General features: G+C 36.4%; 1 protein-coding gene across 1 annotated transcript in view; it reads left to right on the top strand.

Moving 5' to 3' along the window:
* LOC127846426 (zinc finger homeobox protein 3-like) overlaps positions 1 to 20,960 on the top strand; it is a 124,753-nt gene extending 103,793 nt beyond the window's left edge. Inside the window, 7 exon segments of the mRNA XM_052377651.1 lie at positions 111 to 257; positions 4,457 to 4,843; positions 5,056 to 8,638; positions 8,640 to 10,606; positions 11,806 to 11,895; positions 13,210 to 13,380; positions 15,861 to 20,960. Coding sequence (XP_052233611.1) covers positions 111 to 257; positions 4,457 to 4,843; positions 5,056 to 8,638; positions 8,640 to 10,606; positions 11,806 to 11,895; positions 13,210 to 13,380; positions 15,861 to 16,372 — 6,857 coding nt within the window. The 3' untranslated portion in view covers positions 16,373 to 20,960.
* Positions 20,961 to 21,358: the final 398 nt, after the last annotated feature.

Below are 21,358 nucleotides of genomic sequence, written 5' to 3' on the forward strand. Positions count from 1 at the left end.
TTGTCATAAATTATGTTTGTACTTGCTTTAGCAAAGTTTTAGTTGCCTGCATCATTACGATGAAAAGCTAAAAAATTATCATGTTTTATATCTTGTGTTTTTCCTTGCAGATGGTTTAACTGACGAGGACAGTAACTTCACAGAGTCCGACCACGCTGATGCTAAAGACAGAGTTTTCACCCCAGCTTCCCCTTCGCAGAGCATTAACAACAACAACAACACCATCAAGCAGTCAATCAATGCTTTGCTAGCAAAAGGTAAAAGCCTGTGTAGAAAGTGCAAATTAGATTTTTGTATTAACATCATAACTCAAATAACTGGATAAAATTACATATATTTTTTCAAATTTATGGCTGAAATAAAATACTTCATTTCCAATAAATATTAAAAGGCCCACATACAGGTATCATCTTATTCATTTGTTTATAGGTTGTTTTACATTTTTTTCATTATTAAAGTCACTATAATCGTACATTACATAACAATATGCATGAACTATTTTAATAACGATAGAAACAATCTCCATGGTAAAAGTTTCTCAAGTCTCCTTCATTTTTTAAGACAGTAATTATGTCTGCAAGCATGTTGCTTTGGGCTTTGACAATATTATCTCTTCGAGTTTTCCACAGGTCTAATAATCTCAGAAATAATCAGGAAACTTATTCCTTACATACACATTAATTATGTTTATAGGTTACATTTTATCACTGTTTGGCAGCTTTAGTTCCTAGCCAAACTCTAATTAATGTTCTTTTTTTTCTCTCATTTGTATAAACACAAAATTTCTGGAAAATGAATCAGGTATCTAAATTCCTTCCTCTGGTTTTTCAACAGCATGCTTATCGTGATAGATAAGTGTTAACTAGCGTGGCCCTCTGATAAAATATATACATATTTCTTGAAGATAAAAATTGTTGAACATTAAGAGGCCCCATGTAGGGAAGAAGGGAAAGTAATAAAGTCTTCATTAGGTAATAGTGAACACAAACAATAAAATTGTCAAGATCAGTTGACAAAATTTAAGAAACAAAATATATGGAAATACCCACATTTGAAACTTGATATTGATAATAGATGGGCTATGTTTTGAAAATAATGCTTTCTAAAGCTTCAAATTGTTGGAAGTAGACAAGTGTGTAATTGGAACGCTTGTTAACTTGGATTCACTGAAGAAAAAGATGGAATTTTGATTGCTCTACCATCGCCAGCAAAAACTGACTCTTGACTGCTAATTACTACAATTAATCAAATGGCTTCTGGCTGGGTGTGATGGCAAAAATATAAATCTTTTCTGACATATTCAATTGTGAATTGTGTGAGAATTCCACATAAACCACACTTGACTGCATAGTTTAGTGCTGGTTTTTGTTTTTGATCAAATTTTACTTTAAATAATTTTCCTGTGGTCTTGCATATATCCACCTTCTTATTAACATGAAATATGTATCCTTTGTTATTGAAGTTATACTAATGGGTAGTTTATTAGAGCGTTTTGGTGTTGCCTGGTGTTTAATGTATCAAAAATAAAATAGTTTTGTTGATCATTAACATTCCTATGCTGTAAAAAGTGATGATAACATTTTAATTGCAGTTTTAATGAGTGACAGCACATGTGTAATGCTGCCTATCTTTCTCACTTTGGGTAGGGCTTTTGTTCAACCAAAAATATTATATTGCATTCTTTTTTTTTACCACAAAGTGCACATACTTATCTTTATAATAGACTGTACATCTTAAGTCAATATGATTTAAAAACAAAACAAAACAACAACACAGAAACAGTAAATTGCAGGTATTAGTATTTACCAAAATGTGTTTTTTATGCCCCCGAAGGAGGGCATATAGTGATCGCACTGTCCGTCTGTCTGTCCGTCACACTTTGCGTCTAGGTTTCGAAAAATGCTCATAACTTCTATGTCACTTCAGATGTAACCTTATTTGGTATGCATGCGTATATGGACAAGGCCTTTCCATAAGCTCACAAAAATAACCCCCTTGACCTTGAACTTGGGGTCCGCGTTTAGGTTTCAAAATTTGCGTTAAGGTTTTGAAAAATGCTCATAACTTCTATCAAAGCGTTTATCGGGGGCATATGTCATCCTATGGCGAAAGCTCTTGTTTACTTGTTATTTGTGTCTTTTGCTCAAATTAAAGACAAAAGTCTTATATTGTAAAGTCATTTTTACAGTAATTGTTTCTTTGCAAGATTTTATCTTTCAGAAATGTTGTCATTTTGTATTGTGGCAACATTGCCACAGACCATTCCGTTGTTTTAGAGACTGGAAAAGAAATCAGTTTTAAACTAAAGCACTACCTGTCAAAATTTGTTTTAAGTTGAGTTGAGATATTTCTCTGTTAGTAATTAAATATATGAGCCCTAACATAAACTAAATTGGCAGGCTTTATGGCATATAATAATGGTAAATAATTACCAACTTCCAGCCGTTAATTGAATTCCTAGGAACTTTAGAATAATTGCATGCTGGCGTTCGGCCACAATCGTAAAGTCTACGGACACAAATACTTTGGCAAGGATTCTGATTCCTTGATACTTATATGAATGCTTGTGCACTGTGTGATGTTGGCATTTACATGCAGCAAAATCTAATAAATTATCAATGGTGGAATAATCATCAAATAATTATGTTTCTGATTTAAAGTATTTCTTAATATAGTTCTTTAGTATTTTTACAGAGTGTAAGGATAAATAGAGTAATTTTTCATGATAATCACTGAATTTAGTAATTATAATTTAATTAAAAAAAATTAATGTCTTCTTTGGATTAAAATACTAATACATGAATGAGAAAAAGTAAAAAGAAAAATAGCAAAGCAAAGTGTAATAACACTTACATAGACTATAAGAATGTACATTGTTGCGATTAAGGGGCAAAGAAAAGTTGCAGTAAGCTTGCATATATAATCCTGTATCCTGTATAAGCATTTTATACACACATGAATATATACTAGCGAACCTGGAAGTAGAACGTTCTGTAGATTGTCTGATATGCACGTTGTGGGTGTGGAGAGCAGATGACGGTAATTAATTAGGAGGGATCAGCCATTAGTGTGGTAATTAGACAGTTTAAATGCTGACTGAGAGGCTGTAGGTAGGCTGGTTGTCTGTTTTTTATCGCCGACAGTGGTGTTTATCCTTAAAACCAGTCTGTTTAAAGAACCTTGATTGATCAGTGTCATAAAGATGTGTTTGAAGTAGCCCTGGTTTTTCATAGTCCTTAATGTCTTAGGAGTGGAGACCAGTAATATTGCTAATATTTTCTTTCAATTACTGTAATGTCCTACAGGATTTGGTTTTGATATTTAAATGTGTTTTATTGTATATAATGACGATATCCTCTATTTTGATAACCTAATTAATAATATAAGCATACAATGTGGTTGTTTGTAAAGAAATCATATATGAATCTGTTTAACATAATTATCACATGATCTTATATCAACATTTTGATGAAGGCTATCCTCATATACAAAAATATTCTTTCTCATCAGTTATTTTAATTTTTATGAAATGCATGTTTTCAATATTTGATTGCACTAAGAAGTGTATACTTTTCTGTGAAAACTTGCTCAACAAAAACAAATCCTCAGATAAAAATAAACATGCCAGTTTCATTTGGCATTTGATTTAGAGCTGGGATTTAACATTTACAACAAAACTAATTTGGCATTAACACTAACATTTTGATAATTTGAACATGTGTCCCCCACTCTTAGGCTCTTTAAGTTGCTGGAGAGTTTAACAAAAATGAAATTACAAGTTCTGTTATGTTGACATTTCATGTGATCAGCATCTGACTATGGATATTGTTCATTTATGGAACTATGTATTTTTTTTTTAACAGACACATGGTATGTTAGTTGATTATTTCACATGGATTTATTGAGTGATTTAATTTGTTTACTGCTAAAATTTGACTACTTTTATAGTTTGCTCCCCTTTCTGTTTGTCTAAGTTTGTGTGTCCAAGAATTATTATAATAAAGTGAATTGTGTGCATTTAAAAAAAAGTGATATTTTAAATTAAATTATGTGCATTATAAAAAGTGATCTTTCGAAATTAAATTGTTTGCATTATGCAAAAATGTTACATTCTAAATTAAATTGTGTGCATTACGCAACAATGTGCCATTTTAAATAAATTTTTGTGCTTTATGCCAAAAGGTGACATTCTGTATACAACTGCAATATAAAACATCAACATGGTACAATTTGTAAATAACTTACAGCATTTTGCAGATTCAATTGTGATAATTAGTCACATATCTCTACAAATGTCTTTGTCTTCACAGATTATTAAGTAATATTTACTAACAGATCTAAAAAAAGAGACATCTAAACAAAAATTGATGTGCTTACAGATGTAACTATGATATTTCGTCACATACCTTTTATGTGTGATATTCACTCAACCTCTCACTGGCTACGATGTTTGCAGGTGATGTGAGAAGTGAGAACGACAGTGAGATGCCCATCAAGTCTCACTTGCTGACCTCTGCCAACACCCTGCTGACCCCCGCACACCACCAGGTCAACAACAAGCCGTCTGCCGAGTCGCTTCCATGCCCGCTCTACCAGAAACCATTCAGCGACAAATCCAAAGTTCACAACCATGTTGGTTCTGATCACCATGTGAAGAGTGAGGGATTTAGGAAGTCATTGCTTGCACTGGCAGATGATTCCCATGACATGAAAACAAAGATGGCACCGATGACGTTTGCAGACGTTTCACGGTTGCCCCAGGCGACGATGAAGCTGGTGGCATCAATGGAGGTTGATAACAACATGGTTGAAGCTCATTGGGAAAAGTTGGCACATGAAGATGGTACGTTTGTGTTATTTTGCTTACACATGCTAAACATAAAATTATTATGATTATGATTGTTATAAATTTTATTGCAATATTAAGGTCTGTTAGATTTATAAAATAATTAATAGTTGCATTCAAAAACTTGTGTCGAATTTTGGAGCAAAAAAAAACAATGACTTGTAAAATTAATATTCAACTTGTAATGGTTTGAATTCTTTGCTTTTCAGCCATTGACATAACAGCAATGTCTGAGAAGGATGTTGATGACCACTTCCGCTGCCAGACCTGCTCAAAGTCATTTGTGAACATTGACCAGCTGTATTCCCACCAAAATGAGCTCGGCCACCTTGAATTGAAGCAGACGCCTCGTGGCCCGGGATACCTCTGCTGGAAAAAGGGATGTAACCAGTATTTTAAAACTGCTCAAGCACTACAAATGCATTTCCGTGAAATCCATGCCAAGGTGTCAGGACTGAGCTCCGCTGCCAAAGCTGAGTACAAATACCACTGCAGTTTGTGCACATTGGGTTTCAAGTCGGAGCATAAGCTGAAATATCATGCTCAACTTCATCTCATAAAATCCGCCATCACGTGCAACTTGTGTGCTAAGACGTATTCCTCCATTGAATTGCTCAGAAAACATGTTGAAACATCCCATGACCTCAGCGAGAGTGCTAGAGAACAGTATCAAGCAGAAATAGATGCAAACACACTTTCTTTCTCCACATTTTTTATGGATCCAAAACTTGCCAAAGTGTTCATATTGCCAGAGACCTTTAATCAGAAATCAGGCAATGAGGCGGTCCTTTTGGAAAATGGTATTGCTGATTCTGATAAATCCTCAAAGGATGTTTCTCCATGTACAACACCTGCATCAGATGAGAATGGGTTTGATCAGGAATCGATGGATGAATCCAAAGAGTTTATGGAAGATTATATGAACAGTATGGCATTTGCAGAGAATTCATATGAAGACCCAAATCGCAAATTCAAGTGTCATCGCTGTAAGGTTGCCTTCACCAAACAGCTGTACCTGTCAGCACATAATAAGACTATTGTGCACAAGAAAGGGGAAAAGTTTAACTATCCTATTGAGAAATTCATGGATCCTAACAGACCGTACAAATGTGATGTCTGCATGGAGTCCTTCACACAGAAGAATATACTGCTAGTGCACTGCAACTCAGTTTCCCATCTTCACAAGATGAAACAACACACGAGTCTGGCAGATTTTCCATTAGCTTTAACACCCACCTCATCAGGTCCTGTGCCATCAACTGCAACTGCATACTCATCTGCAGCAGATACATTACATACCTTTGCTGCCACATCAACATCTGCTACAAGCTCATCAGAAAAGCACTCTTCCATGAAATCAAGGGAAGCCTCCCCTGCTGAGGATGACAGCATAAAGCCGTACAAATGTAACATTTGTAAAGTGTCTTACAGCCAGGGCTCTACACTAGATATTCACATTCGTTCAGTGGGCCATCAGACAAGGGCTTCGAAACTTCATGAGTTGGCCATGAGTGGGGAGATTGACCTCACTAGACCACTGATTGAAGAACCAATTGACAAATCTTTCCAAGCTCAACAACAGAAAATGTTAAATGATTTCCTCACAAAGCAGACCTCACTGTCCCAGCAGTCCATGCTATTCCAAGGACTGCCAGGGCTCACAAGTTTTCCTGGGTTCCATGGTCTGCCATCATTGCCAGGACTTCCTCTGCTACCTGGATTACCTCCCTTGTTGCCAATCTCAATCCCCAGCCACATGTTTCCACAGTCAATGGCTCTCAGCAGCCTATCTAGTCAATCTCAGTCAGGCAATTCAAAGGCAAAGTTATCCTCTGTCGTTGAATCAACAGCATCTACAAAATCACTGGAAAAGATCTCTTCGCATTCTCAGCATCGAGATTCAGTAAAGATGTTTTCTGGCCATGTTTCTCAAGCCGGAGGTTCCACATCGACCACACAGCTCTCAGGTAGCCTTCAGGTGTGTCATCGATGCTCGGCAGTGTTCAACTCAGCCGAGTCATTTGCTCTGCATCAGGCTGCTTGCTCAATCAATTCCTCCTCACCTGGCCTGAGTCCATCTTCAGGGAACAAGGCACGATTCACAGGGCGAATAAAAACTGCTGTTCAAAGGAACCTGCTGGAGAACTTTGGGTTTGAATGTGTTATGCAGTTCAATGAGTTTAATCAGAGGCGAATGAAGAAGGAAGAGGAATCTGTAAAGAAGGATGATACAAATGAAAAGGAAAACATGCCAGATAACAATTCAAACAACTTGAGCGAACTGGAAAATGGAGAAGTGAAAGAGCCCAATGAAGGTGATGATGTGTCACAGAATGTGAAGATCGAGAAACAGGTTCACTTGCCAGAAATGAATAAAAGTAAATGTAACAAATGCAGCAAGCAGTTCTCAAGCGTTTGGGTCCTCAAAGCACATGAAGAAGAAGTTCACAAAGAAATTGTACCTCTGGAAATTGTAGAGGAAGTCGGAGATAAATTTAAATCTGACTTTGAGAAAAAGATTCCAAAAGACTTACCTGCACCTGAATTGCCTCCAACACCTGCACCCATTACACCCATACCAGAAGAAAAACATGTCAAGCAGGAAATGCCACCACCCCCTCCACCACCACCAAATGCTGCACAAATGCAGATGGACATGTTTCAGATGATGTTTGGAATGGGCATGCTGCCAATGTCGATGCCGTTAATGATGAACATGAACACCCAAGCGTCCATGATGCCTATGATGATGCCTCCACCAGGCCTTGATATGCAGTCCCCAACATTACCAAACCTTCCCATGGGCCCTGGTTCAGCCCAGTCTCGACAGATTGATGCCAATCAGAAGAGGGCCAGAACTCGTATAAATGATGAGCAGTTGAAAGTTCTTAGGGGCTACTTTGATATAAACAATTCTCCTTCTGAGGAGCAAATTCAGGCTATGTCAGAACAAACTGGATTGCCTATGAAAGTAATCAAGCACTGGTTCAGAAATACACTGTTCAAAGAGCGGCAGAGAAATAAGGACTCTCCATATAATTTCAGCAATCCTCCATCTACAACTCTTGATCTGGAAGAGTATGAGAAAACTGGCAAACTGACAATCATTGAAGATTCCAGCCTGCCTCCCTCTAAGAGCCCAAGTCCTGCTGTAATGAAAACTGAGAGTGAGATCAAGAAAGAAAAGCCGGAGCCAATGGAAGAGTCAAAGTCCTCAAAACCTATGGAGAAACCTTCTGAAACTCCAAAGATTCTGCCCTCTGTAATAGAACCAAGTATAGTTGAATCTGTCAAAAAGGAAACAGAACAAAGGAAGTCTAATGAAGAAACAGCAAAGGTTACTGTAACTACACCCTCCTCAGCTTTGACTCCACCTCCATCGAGTGATATTAAATTTTCAAACCCTACACCTATCATACAGCAATCCATCATGTCAACTCCAAATGCTGGTAGCAGTTTCATGCAGTCATTTACCTCCAGTTTCTCTGGAATGAGCACTCCAAGTTACCCTCCTGCATCCACTACGCCAAACTCTTGCATCTATGACGGAAACTATTCCCCACCAGGCGGAAGTTCAGCTGGGCGCCGAGCGAACAGAACAAGATTTACTGATTACCAAGTCAAGTGCTTACAGGAATACTTTGATCAGAACGCCTATCCAAAGGATGATGAGCTGGAACATCTGTCAAAAATGCTCGGACTCAGTCCAAGAGTAATCGTTGTCTGGTTTCAGAATGCCAGACAAAAAGCAAGAAAGGTTTATGAAAACCAGCCTGCTGAGAATTCCAAAGAGGTTTCCTGCCACTTCTCCATATAGTCGTACGTCAGGTTTGACCTACCAGTGTAAGAAATGCCAGTCAGTGTTCCAGCGGTACTATGATCTGATTCGTCATCAGAAACGAAGCTGTTTCACTGATGCTGAGAAACAAGACTCTCATATGCTCTCTGACGATAGTGACTCCATGTCAAATGTTACCTCCCTGGATAATACGGCTTTCTCGGACTCAGAGTCTGAGTGTTCAAACATGGGTCGCAGCAAGGAACTTAACAGCAGCAGTAACAGCGATGGAAGTAAAAAGTTTCACTGTGAAAAATGCGATGTCTCGTTCAGTCAGTATGACCAGTATCGAGAACATCAGAGCTTTCATAACATGTATATGAACAGTGCTTTTGGAATGCTGCAAAACATGGCTGCCAACAGTTCAAACATGCATGGTATGAGCGACCAGTCCCCTATCAAACGTAAATATGAAGATGACCAGGATGATGATCATGATCAGCCAAAAGATAAACGACTACGCACCACTATCTTACCAGAGCAGCTTGACTACTTGTACCAAAAATATCAGATTGATTGTAACCCCAGCAGAAAGCAACTTGAAGCTATCTCCAAAGATGTTGGTCTTAAGAAACGTGTTGTGCAGGTTTGGTTCCAAAACACGCGGGCCAGAGAAAGGAAAGGACAGTACAGAGCACATCAACAACTCATTCACAAGAGGTGCCCAATTTGTAGAGCCCTGTTTAGGGCAAAATCTGCTCTCGAGTCCCATTTAGCCACAAAGCATCCAGAAGAGATGGCTAAGGGTGACATCAACATTGACGCCATTCCTGACGCTGCTATCGAGAGCCCTGTCCCATCGTCGTCTGGTATGGTTCCACCTTCCCCTGATTACAGCAAGCTTCTGGCACCCCCAGCAATGCAGGGGCTCTTGCCATACATGCCCCCAGTAAGCCTAGGTGGTCTTGCTTTCCCTCCCATGCCCGATCCCATACAGATGTCAATGAAGCAGTTCTACGAGGATTCCTTCAAGAAGTATATTAGCGAGCTGAGTTCAACGAGTCACACTCCAGTACCAGTAAAACCCATGGCTCACGAATATACCTCCACGCCAAAGAAGATTGAAACGAGAGTGTCCCTAGCTGAAGATGATGCTCCCCTAGATCTCAGCAAGCCTTTAAAGATGTCCACCCAGTCTGTAGGGGAAAAGAATCGTGAGGGACCAACTTCTCAGTCCAGTTTTAGCAGTGAACAGAGCAGTGGTGAAAGACTTGCACCTGAACGTGAACGAGTTCGACAGAATAGCGGCCGCAATTCAGTTCACAGTATTCTTGGCTCGGCCGTTGACCAATCGTACATGATGAACAGGTTCAATCAAGACCAGGCCATTCACCATGGTGGGGACCACGATGAAGAGTTGTCTAACCTGAGCAACATGAGCGGCAGCCCGGCCTCTCCCTCCCACAGCCAGTCCCAGTCTGGTCCTGGAAGCACGGGCGGGAAACGATACCGTACACAGATGACCAGTCTGCAGGTCAGAATCATGAAACAGATTTTCCAGGACTACAAAACACCAACGATGGCTGAATGTGAGATGCTTGGTCGAGTCATTGGCCTCCAGAAACGAGTGGTACAAGTTTGGTTCCAGAATGCTCGAGCCAAAGAAAAGAAAGCTAAACTCAACATGAAGTCGTACGGATCTGAAGCGGACTTCCCCAAGCCCCCAGAGGAGTGCACACTCTGTAACTTCAAGTATTCACACAAGTACACCATTCAGGATCACATCTTTACGAAGAAGCACATTGATAAGGTGCGTGAATTCATACAGACCCAGTCCGATGCAGAGAGGGAGATGTCTAACTCTGTGTCGTCGATGGGAGGCGTGTCTGGTCTGATGCATACGTCGCAATCTAATGATGTGGATCAAATGCGCAAAATCATGGAAGAAGTCAACTCCCAGAGTCAGCTTCACTCAATGACAGGTAATTGATGCAAATCAAATGCTTCATAATTACTTGTTGAACAATCCAGATATCTAGGTCAAATTAAAGTCAAAGGTTGTTAACTCTTAAAAGGACACTTACTGCCCAATCTTCACATATGTATATGTTAAGAACATGATTCCTAATGATTTTTAAACCATACGTTTTGAAACTGCTCCAAATTGGTAATAAACTAGGTCATTAGGTCAAATCAAAGAAAGATCTTGTGAACACTCAAGATTCCAAATCTTCATACATGTTGATTACATTGTCCTGGTCATATCTTTACCACATTTGTAATTTTGTAATGCAGTGTAAAAATTATAAGTCGCTAAGTAGCATGTGGTAATAGTACAACCATTTTAAAACACAATAAATTACGAGTAACCATCTTATCATGAAACCAGTGAAGAACATTAAAATAATATTTGCTGTTACAGTAATATTTGGACTGAGCTCCAAAATGATTTTGGTTTGTTCAAAAACATGGCTGCCAGGTGTTAAGTTAGTTCTTTGGTGAAACCTAGTTAACACTTCTGGTTCAGAACAGTAAAATTCCTTGGGGTATGAAACAAGCGCCTTTGGCTTTTCTTGTGAGATTTATTTTGTAAGTTATCAGCTTGGTATTATTAATTAATTTAGGGCAGACAATTTTATTGAATTTAAATGATATATCTTCAGGAAAAATATGTTTGATTTCTAATGTTAAATGGCAAGGTCACAGTTATGAAGTATATGAAGTGACATTTGAAATGATTCATCATTGCAGATTATGAAATACAACCTGCATTAAGATTGCTCAAGAAAATTATTTTCTGCAAATAAAATTGTTTGTTAATGAATTGGTAGACATAATTTTAATTGGTTCTTAAGTGCTTTGAGTTTCTTATATCTAATTTGTTATAAATATAGTAGTTAATATTTTTAAGTTGAGGTTATGATATCTGTAGCTTTGGTTACAACTTTCTTTTGATTGCAATACATTAATAACAACTTGGTTCATATAACATTTTCAAAAGGTTATAAATTACAACTTTACGTCTTTGAATTGAATATGTAATATTATGTTTCTATGCATTTGTTTTTAAGAAGGCTTGAAAAGGCTTAAAAAAATTGTTTCAAAATAAACAAAAGTTTTATGGTTGATGTTTGAATGTCATCACTGCTTTTTGTTATTAATTGACTTTTATGCTCTTCAGGAATGAATTTCTTGCCTCCGGAATTTCTTCAAGGTTCAAAGAAAGAGTCCACACCAAAGGAAAGTGAAAAATCCTCTCGCAAAACTGAAGGTATGTTTGAATGCCTGACTTTGTACTAAATATTGTACTTAATCTCAGTCAAACCTTTATAACATGTTTGTCTCTTACTAAAGTTTGTTTTTAAGAATGCTGAATATGCTTATTTTAAATGTTTTTACTAAATTGAAATTATTTTGCTACTCATGATCTTTATAATTGCCTTTCTTTTCTATCTTTTCTTGATTTGTTAAGATATATTCAAGTTCAAGTAATTTTTCAAATATAAGAATAGCAGGGGAATATAATTAGCTTGGTTGGACCATGTGCTTCTCAGAACAGACAATTATTTTTTTGCTAATAACTGCTTTGTCTCCATGTCTTATACATACCAAAGACATTTTCACATCTCTAATTAACACTGGTTGCTATGGTGACATGTCTCATAATTATTTCCCTAGTTATCAAATAGATTTCTCTGTATATGTTTACTTTTGTTACACATACAGATTTCTGGTAATTGTTTTTGAATGTCAATACTCAAATATTGGGGAAAATATACAAATAGCCTGCTGGTGATGCGTGTTATGGTGCGATTGAGATTTTTCGTCATCTTAACATGTCAACAGGGAAATAATCAGAAACAAATAAGGAAAATATAGGGTTTGTTAATGATGTAATAAATCTCTTAATTAAAACTTCAGTATGCCTATCCCATTGATACTTTGTCTGAGACAAATGACATTTCAAACTTAACCTAACAACAATTGCTGATATCTAATGAGTACATGTAATACATACGATGTATGAGTTGGGAGTGAAAACTAAAACATGAATGCAAAGTGCATCAATACTTGCTAACTATTTATGAGATGTTCGAGCTGTGGACTGATTTATTAATTTTTATTAATTGATACCTCTATGATGTCTAGGAGTGGATTGAATATTAATATTTAAAATGAAAGGAAATGAAGTGATATTATATTCATTGTAAAATAATTTCTATAATGATTCAAAATACAAGGAAATTTATAGAAAAGTTTTTATAAAATAAAGATAAATAGTTTTTATTAAAAAAAGATAACAAATTTAACAATTTATCCCTCTAGTTTCAAATATGTTCGTTCAGCCACTTATGTAAGACTACATGAAGGGTAGGCATATCATAACTCATATGGTCACAACTGTATTTCTTCCAAGTTTCCAGTTTTTATTCTGCTCCAAACCTTTTAATCGTGGGTTGATCATAAAAGCATGGCATCTGATATAGAAATAATAATGTTGTACAAGTGTCATGTTTAGCAATCAATATTATCATTGGTTGTCCAAAAACCCATACATATATTTTCTCCCTATTATGTCCTATAGGTTCTTCACGCAAGGAAAACAACAAAATGGGGATGGCTGACTTTGGGCATTTACAGGGTATGTTTGGGGGCATGATGCCAGGAATGGATCCCGGAATGTTCCCATACATGTATACTGGACTGCCCGGTTTCTTCCCTGGACTACCCTCCCTTCCTCCTGGAATGATGCCAGGTCAGTTTCCATGGCAACATATATAGGGTTTGTTTTTCATTATGCTAAATAATTCAAACAACAATAAAGCATGTTAAATGTGATAGGTCGGGTTTATTGCAATTCCAGCACACCAAACGTATACCCAGCTACATGACCATGCAGGCTGACTTATTTATTGGCTATTTTAGTGTTTTCCACTATAATAGAACTGATTTTTTAATGTTCTCTGGTATTGGAGCTATCTAGATGTAGAACCTTTTATTGTATTTTGCAAGAATAGCACTGCCAACGTAGCCTTCGCTTCACTTTCTTATTTAATACTCTAGCAGTTAATTATTGCACAAACAAGAATAATTGGTGAATGGCTCATTTGAGAAAAGTTTATCAGTTATTTAAATTTATATAACAGGTACAGTAGCTTTTTAAAACAATTTCACTACAAGGGCAAGCAATCATTTTAACATGTGAATTTATGTATATTTATTCCCCCACAAACGAAGTTTAGGGGGGTATTTAGGAGTGAGCTTGCTTGTCTGTCTGTCGGTCGGTCCGTATTAAGTGTCCGCTCTCCATTTCAAGTAGTTTTCATCCGATCTTCACCAAACTTGTTCACAAGTTGTATCTAGATGATGTCTAGGCCAAGTTCGAACATGGGCCCTGTTGGGTCAAAAACAAGGTCACCGGGTCACTTAGTGCGTTTTTAACATTCAGCATGGTGTCCACTCTCTATTTCAAGTAGTTTTCATCCGATCTTCACCAAACTTTTTCACAAGTTGTATCTAGATGACGTCTAGGCCAAGTTCGAACATGGGCCCTGCCGGGTCAAAAACTAGGTCACGGGGTCACTTGGTGCGTTTTTAACATTCAGCATGGTGTCCGCTGTCTATTTCAAGTAGTTTTCATCCGATATTCACCAAACTTTTTCACAAGTTGTATCTAGATGACGTCTAGGCCAAGTTCGAACATGGGCCCTGCCGGGTCAAAATCTAGGTGGAGGGGTCACTTAGTGCGTTTTTAACATTCAGCATGGTGTCCGCTCTCTATTTCAAGTAGTTTTCATCCGATCTTCACCAAACTTGTTCACAAGTCGTATCTAGATAACGTCTAAGCCAAGTTCGAACATGGGCCCTGCCGGATCAAAAACTAGGTCACGGGGTCACTTAGTGCGTTTTAACATTCAGCATGGTGTCCGCTCTCTATTTCAAGTAGTTTTATCCGATCTTCACCAAACTTCTTCACAAGTTGTATCTAGATGACGTCTAGGCCAAGTTCGAACATGGGCCCCCCTGGACCAAAAACTAGGTCACGGGGTCACATAGTGCATTTTTAACATTCAGCACGGTGTCCGCTCTCTATTTCAAGTAGTATTCATCCGATCTTTACCAAACTTGTTCACAAGTTGTATCTAGATGACGTCTAGGCCAAGTTTGAACATGGGCCCTGCCGGGTCAAAAACTAGGTCACGGGGTCACTTAGTGCGTTTTTAACATTCAGCACGGTGTCCGCTCTCTACTTCAAGTAGTTTTCATCTGATCTTCACCAAACTTGTTCACAAGTTGTATCTAGATGACGTCTAGGCCAAGTTCGAACATGGGCCCTGCCGGATCAAAAACTAGGTCACGGGGTCACTTAGTGCGTTTTTAACATTAAGCAGGGTGTCCGCTCTCTATTTCAAGTAGTATTCATCTGATCTTCACAAAACTTGTTCACAAGTTGTTTCTAGATGACGTCTAGGCCAAGTTTGAACATGGGCCTTGCCGGGTCAAAAACTAGGTCACGGGGTCATTTAGTGCGTTTTTAACATTCAACACGGTGTCCGCTCTCTACTTCAAGTAGTTTTCATCCGATCTTCACCAAATTTGTTCACAAGTTGTATCTAGATGACGTCTAGGCCAAGTTCGAACATGGGCCCTGCAGGATCAAAAACTAGGTCACGGGGTCACTTAGTGCGTTTTTAACATTCAGCATGTGTCCGCTCTCTACTTCAAGTACTTTTCATCCGATCTTCACCAAACTTGGTCACAAGTTTTATCTAGGTGATCTCTAGCACAAGTTTGAACATGGGCCATTCCGGGCCTCAAACTAGGTTATGGGGTCACTTAGTGCGTTTTTTAACATTCAGCATGGTGTCTGCTCTCTAATTCAAGTAGTTTACATCCGATCTTCACCAAACTTGGTCAGAAGTTTTATGGAGATGATCTTAAGGCCAAGTTAGAACATGGGCCTTTCTGGGTCAAAAACTAGGTCAAGTGGTCACTTAGTGCGTTTTAAAAATTGAGCATGGAGTCCACCGTTTTTTGTGAAGACGACATGCAAAATATTATGTGTCAATGGGGCCTGTGGGGGTATTCGTCACGTATGTGACAAAGCTCTAGTTCTTTTGAGATTTTATTTGGTTCTTTGAGACTTTTTCAAACCGTTTCACCATTCTATGCTATTACAATGATGCACCATGATTATGTTTATGAAATAATGTAAATGCCTTGATCTCTGTTTAGGTGCTGATCAGCTTCTGGGCTTTGACCCCATGACCTATGGCACCCCACTTCCACTGCTGCAGATCCCCGCTCAGGCTATCAAAGATGTGAGCTCCAAACTCAGCGAGCCTATGGCCAAGATTGGTCAGTACACGCAGGACTGCAAGTCCATCTCCAGTCTTCGGTCAATGGTCAGTGGAGTGGACTACAGTCTGGCACAGGAAGCTACTGTCGATGTTGGATACATCTGTAAGAAATGCCACATGGTTTACCCAGCGAAAGACGCGTGCATCGCTCATCAACGACTCATGTGTTTTCCTGGCGGAAAAATCCCAGAAGGGGTGAATATCACCCTGAAACTTGAACAAATCCAGTATGAATGTAAACTGTGTAGTGAGAAGGTGTCCATGGTGCAAGAGTTCAAATCCCACTGTGACACCGAGGGGCATAAGACCAAACTGGCGGTGTATCAGCAGCAGAGGCATGGCTCATCAGGCGCAACTACTAAATCTTCTGCTCCCTCTACGCATTGATACTGAACTCATCTGAAAGACTGTGTTCAGGCATATTTGTCAGAATATTAATCTTCACAATATCTAGGCCCAGTTCATATGCGAGTCATGTATATCCAAAAAGTAGGTCATCAAGTCAAACTAAGAAAAACTGTGTTACTATTCTAAAGACTATCTTTATGACTGAATCTTGATGAAACTTGGTCAGAAAGTTAATCTTGACTTTTTATATAGTCTGTGTCACAATCTGGTTCACATTTTTCCAAAATATAGGCCACCAAATCAAATCTTTGAGAACCCATATTACCATTATAGAAGCCCAATTTATGATGGAGTCTCGATCAAACATGGTCAGAATGTTTATGATAATAATATCAATGCCATGTTTTAACTCTTTCAGTGCTGGAACCGAATTTTAAAGTCCTTTGCAAACAGTTTGAATCCAGATGAGACACCACAGAACGTGGAGTCTCATCAGGATCCAAACTGTTTGCTATTCTGATAGTATTCTTTGAAAAAAAAGAGAAGAAAATGCTAATTTTAGAAATTCAGCAGACAACATTTTAACAGATGACAAATTTCCCAGCATGCAAAGGGTTAATCTGGGTCAAGTGGGCTGAAAAACTACTTAAGCAGGTCAAGGTTTTGACCAATAGTATACCTTGAACTCAGGTGAGCACTTCAAGGACATTATGGTTGCTATGGTGACTAGGCCCTCTTGTTTATATTGCCAAAGTTGTGAAGAGATGAAATTTCTTCTGGTTTTTCGTCAAAATGTTGTGGTCATGTATTGTTGTACTAAATTTGTATGTTTATTCATGTTATATTAGCGGATAAACAATTTTATTACAAAAAAGTGTGAGGTTGATATAGTTATGTGATGTTATGTGCATGTTCTTTTTATTGAAATCCACATTTAAGGGGTGTCAATGTTGTTGTTGTTTTGGTTGATTTTAGAATTGCATCTACAGCTCAAAGCTGTTTTGTATTAACTGAAATCTGTTGTAACACAGTATTCATTTAATTAATGTATTGTTGCTTTAAACAAAGTTCCATTTTGTAAACTCCTAGTGCTGATGATTATCAGTTCTTTCATATTATTATGTTCACATGTATGTGTATATTACATAAAAATGTAAACGAATCTACATGTAATGTCATAATTAAAACATATAAATAGCATTGGTAAATACAAGTTTTGCCTGTAGAAAACATTTGGTTAATGCATTCAAAATTATGTTTATGTTCTGTACATATATTTCATAATGGGAATTTACTAAAGCCAAATGTACCAGGATCATAACTTTGTTCATAATTTGAATGTGTGTGTTTAATTATCTGTTACATTGTTTAGTTATTCTAATTTTATATGTGTTACACATTGGTTATGAACGTTTAACAAAACAGGAATCTGATTAAAGTCAGTTTGCAGGTAAAAGCAGTGTACTTGTGAGTTACTGCAATAGCTTTTACATTATAAATCCATGATAAAATGTGCTCATTTTATTTTGCCTAAAATGCACTTTATTAGTGCATATTAATCATTGTCAAATATGCCATTATATGTGCAGATGGATGACACAAATGATTCAACTTTGATCAGAAATTGAAGTTGAAGTCAATTAAAGACTCTATTGTTTCATCTGTTTATCATTTAATTAAGTGTACATATTTTAGTTGTTACTCTTGTGCAGGTATACTTTATAAATATATATATATAAATGTGCCAGATTACAAGATAAACAAATCTGAGCATGGTTATTTGTTTTCTTTTGTATTGTTATATTTTACCTTTCATTATATTCGCATTTAAGAGACTTAATCTGTATAGTTTTGTTTATTCTGCTATTGTGTAGTAATATTTTATTAATAGTTAATTAAGGAAAACAACACTCTTAAAGGCTATATTTTGCAATATTTGCAACACTGACATATTCATACAGGGTTGTTTCACATTTATGTTTACACATTTGTTGTTTCTATCTTTCCTCCTTGTTTTTTACATTTTGCATAAAAATATTCATAGCAAGTTCTGGTTGTGTATTATAGTTTTGAAGTTCTAAGAAGCCATGAAAAACTATCTGTTAAAATTTATTTGTAATGACTCGACATAAATTGACAGAAATTTGTTGATGATATATACATGTAAGTGAACATTCTTTTCAGAGAATTGTTTGGCAATTTTTTAATTATGTTGTCTTTCTTCTTTTATAAAATGTACATTTAAGTACAAGTTGTTCATATTTTTTTAAATTCAAATAAGATTTGTTTTTCGAAAGAAAATCATAGATCGCATGTTTATTTGTCTGTAAGTGGTGCTTTTATATTTTCTTTAAATTTGCCTTCTTTTTTACCGTTTCCTCTTCTAGTCTTTTGTGTTAAATAGATGTAGAAATTTCCATTTTATTTTCTGTGCAAGATATTTACAAATACACAAACACGTGTTCAGTTTTTTTTTCATGTACACTTTCTACATTCAGCATTTAAAGAAACTTAAGAAGTGATATAGTTATTTGCAGTCTGTTTATGTGAACATTATTGCGTGTTGATATTTGTACTGTTGGTTCTTTGACCGTTAGCAGTATTCAAGTCGATTACATTCCTAGTTAAAAAACTGTGTACACACACTTTAAGGATTGTCTGTGTTGTAATTCAATGTTAGAGACATAGCATTATTCTTTTCTTTGTTTGCAGTTATGATACTGCATAAATTTGTCACAATTTAAAATTGTAAATGATTTTTTTTTTCAATTTTGAATCATGATGAATATTTCTGTCTGTTGTCACTGGTAGAATTTTTGCAACTTTTGGTAATTCAGTATCTGATCTATGAACGAGTCTTTGCAAAACGTAAGCCTGATACATGTGCATAAAGTGCTTTCCCAGATTAGCCTGTGTAGTCCAGACAGGCTAATCAGGGACAATTTTTTCTGCTTTAATTAATTTTTTGTTTAAAGCAAGTTTCTTTAAAAAAAAATTGTATGTGGAAAGTTTTGTCCCTGATTAACCTGTGGAGACTGCACATGCTTAAATGGGGTGAAACGTTTCGCACATGCATTAAGCCCTGTTTTCCCAGAACAAGGCTTATACTGTTAAGCTGGTGCAGTTATCGTACACACCGTCATCAGATCTGAGGAATCTCAATAGAAAACAAAAGTCTGTGGATCTGTAGTACAACTCTTCATTTTGTTGATGACTTCACATGGGCAGAGGCAACACAAGTTCTCTTATGAATATCTGAATGGGAACAAAATCTCTTCATAGTTTTTATCTGATTCATAATACTGACTAATTGTAGCAGTTTTCTTGATCATACAAAAGTACATTTATTTACAAAAGAAATGCCAACCTGATAACATAAACAGTATGTGATAAAATAATCTTTAAGGTTTTAGGAATTTATGTTTCAATTTCGTATATGACATTCATTCTAGAAAGGTCTGTTGAAACAAAACAAATGCCAATGTGTCTTTTCATTTAAAAAATATACAAAACTTTTCTAGCCATTTAATATATCACATGGGTGCAATAGTATCATATTTGTGTGGAGAACAGCATTATTAAAGAGTTAGGTGTACTTTCCATAATTTGTATGAATTATCTAATATTTTTCATATAAAGATAAAATAAATTTAGCTCTAATATCATAGTCTAATTGCATCTTCAATTGATCCTAACAGGAACTATTGTTGTATGTGTAAGATAAAAAACAAGGCAAACTTTATCTGTTTTAACAAAGTATACCAAAGAAACTGCCTTGCACACGAATTCAGCTTGTCTTCCAAATGTTCACATAGAGTAGTAAATGGTCTATATTTGTAAAGATTTTTTTTAATTCTATAACATCTACTTATATTTAGTGTAGGAAGTCTATTGTTTTGAGTGGCACACTGTCTTTGTATGTGGTTTACATGACAACTTTTATTAAATGTTATGCATGTTTGTAAAATGAAATTCAAGTACATGTACACGTAATAAGACTGTTAATAAGATCGATATAAGTCTAAGCAGTTGACACTGTGTGCTTTTAAAGCCAAATTGTAAAATCTTTCTCTACTGTCATAGGTGTTTGTCTCTGCAACATTTCATAGAAAAGTATTTCTGTTCATTACAGTTCTTTTGTAAATGTATGTACATATTTACCATAATATGTTTTTCATACTAATATCACCATCAGACATCAATGTACTCTTATTAATGTATATCATCATGTTTTATATGAATAATATTTTCTTTCCATATTTCTTTAAGCTATACATAATTAGAATATTATATTATACTAACATGTAGAAAATCCTCAGTTGGCATAATCATCATGTTCAAATCCAGCCATTTTGATTTACAAACTCTGTCAATAGCCAAATGCATTTATCTTCGCATCTGTTTATTACGTCTAGATTCTTGTTATTACATTTTTCAGCAGTTTCTTGTATTTCGTATTTAGTTACTTTGTATTGCAATTGTTCTGTAGTCCTTAAATGTATACATAGTTATTGATAATATACATATTAATATGTTCATGGTACCATTTTTGGTATGCATAATTTTAGACTATTTTCAAGATTTATTCAGTAGTCTGCTTCGCAAAATAAATCAATCATATTTACAATTGTATTTTGTTATCTCTATTCCACTGTTCAGTCCACAATTGATGAGCTGTTCAATGGGGAAACTAGACTTCACGATTGTGCGTAAAAAGTCAACACAGTTAACACAGGCTAATCAGGGACGGCACTGTCCGTTTTTATGGAATGTTTTAGTGTAAATGAAGTCTCCACTTAATTCAGTCTTAAAAAAGAAAGTTAAGCTTGATAAAATTTGCATTTTTCTTTTTTTCCTATTTATGAAAAGAACAAATTAAAAACACCGTAAGTTTATCACTTTTACAATAAAGCATAACAAATTAAGACCTAGGTCTACTTGATGCACAGATAATACTTCCTACTTCTGAATCTGTGAATTTTACCATTGATATTGCGTTGACAGTCTAATCTTTGTAGTTATTTG

This window comes from Dreissena polymorpha, chromosome 9 (genome assembly GCF_020536995.1).
Source record: "Dreissena polymorpha isolate Duluth1 chromosome 9, UMN_Dpol_1.0, whole genome shotgun sequence".
NCBI classification, from domain to species: domain Eukaryota; kingdom Metazoa; phylum Mollusca; class Bivalvia; order Myida; family Dreissenidae; genus Dreissena; species Dreissena polymorpha.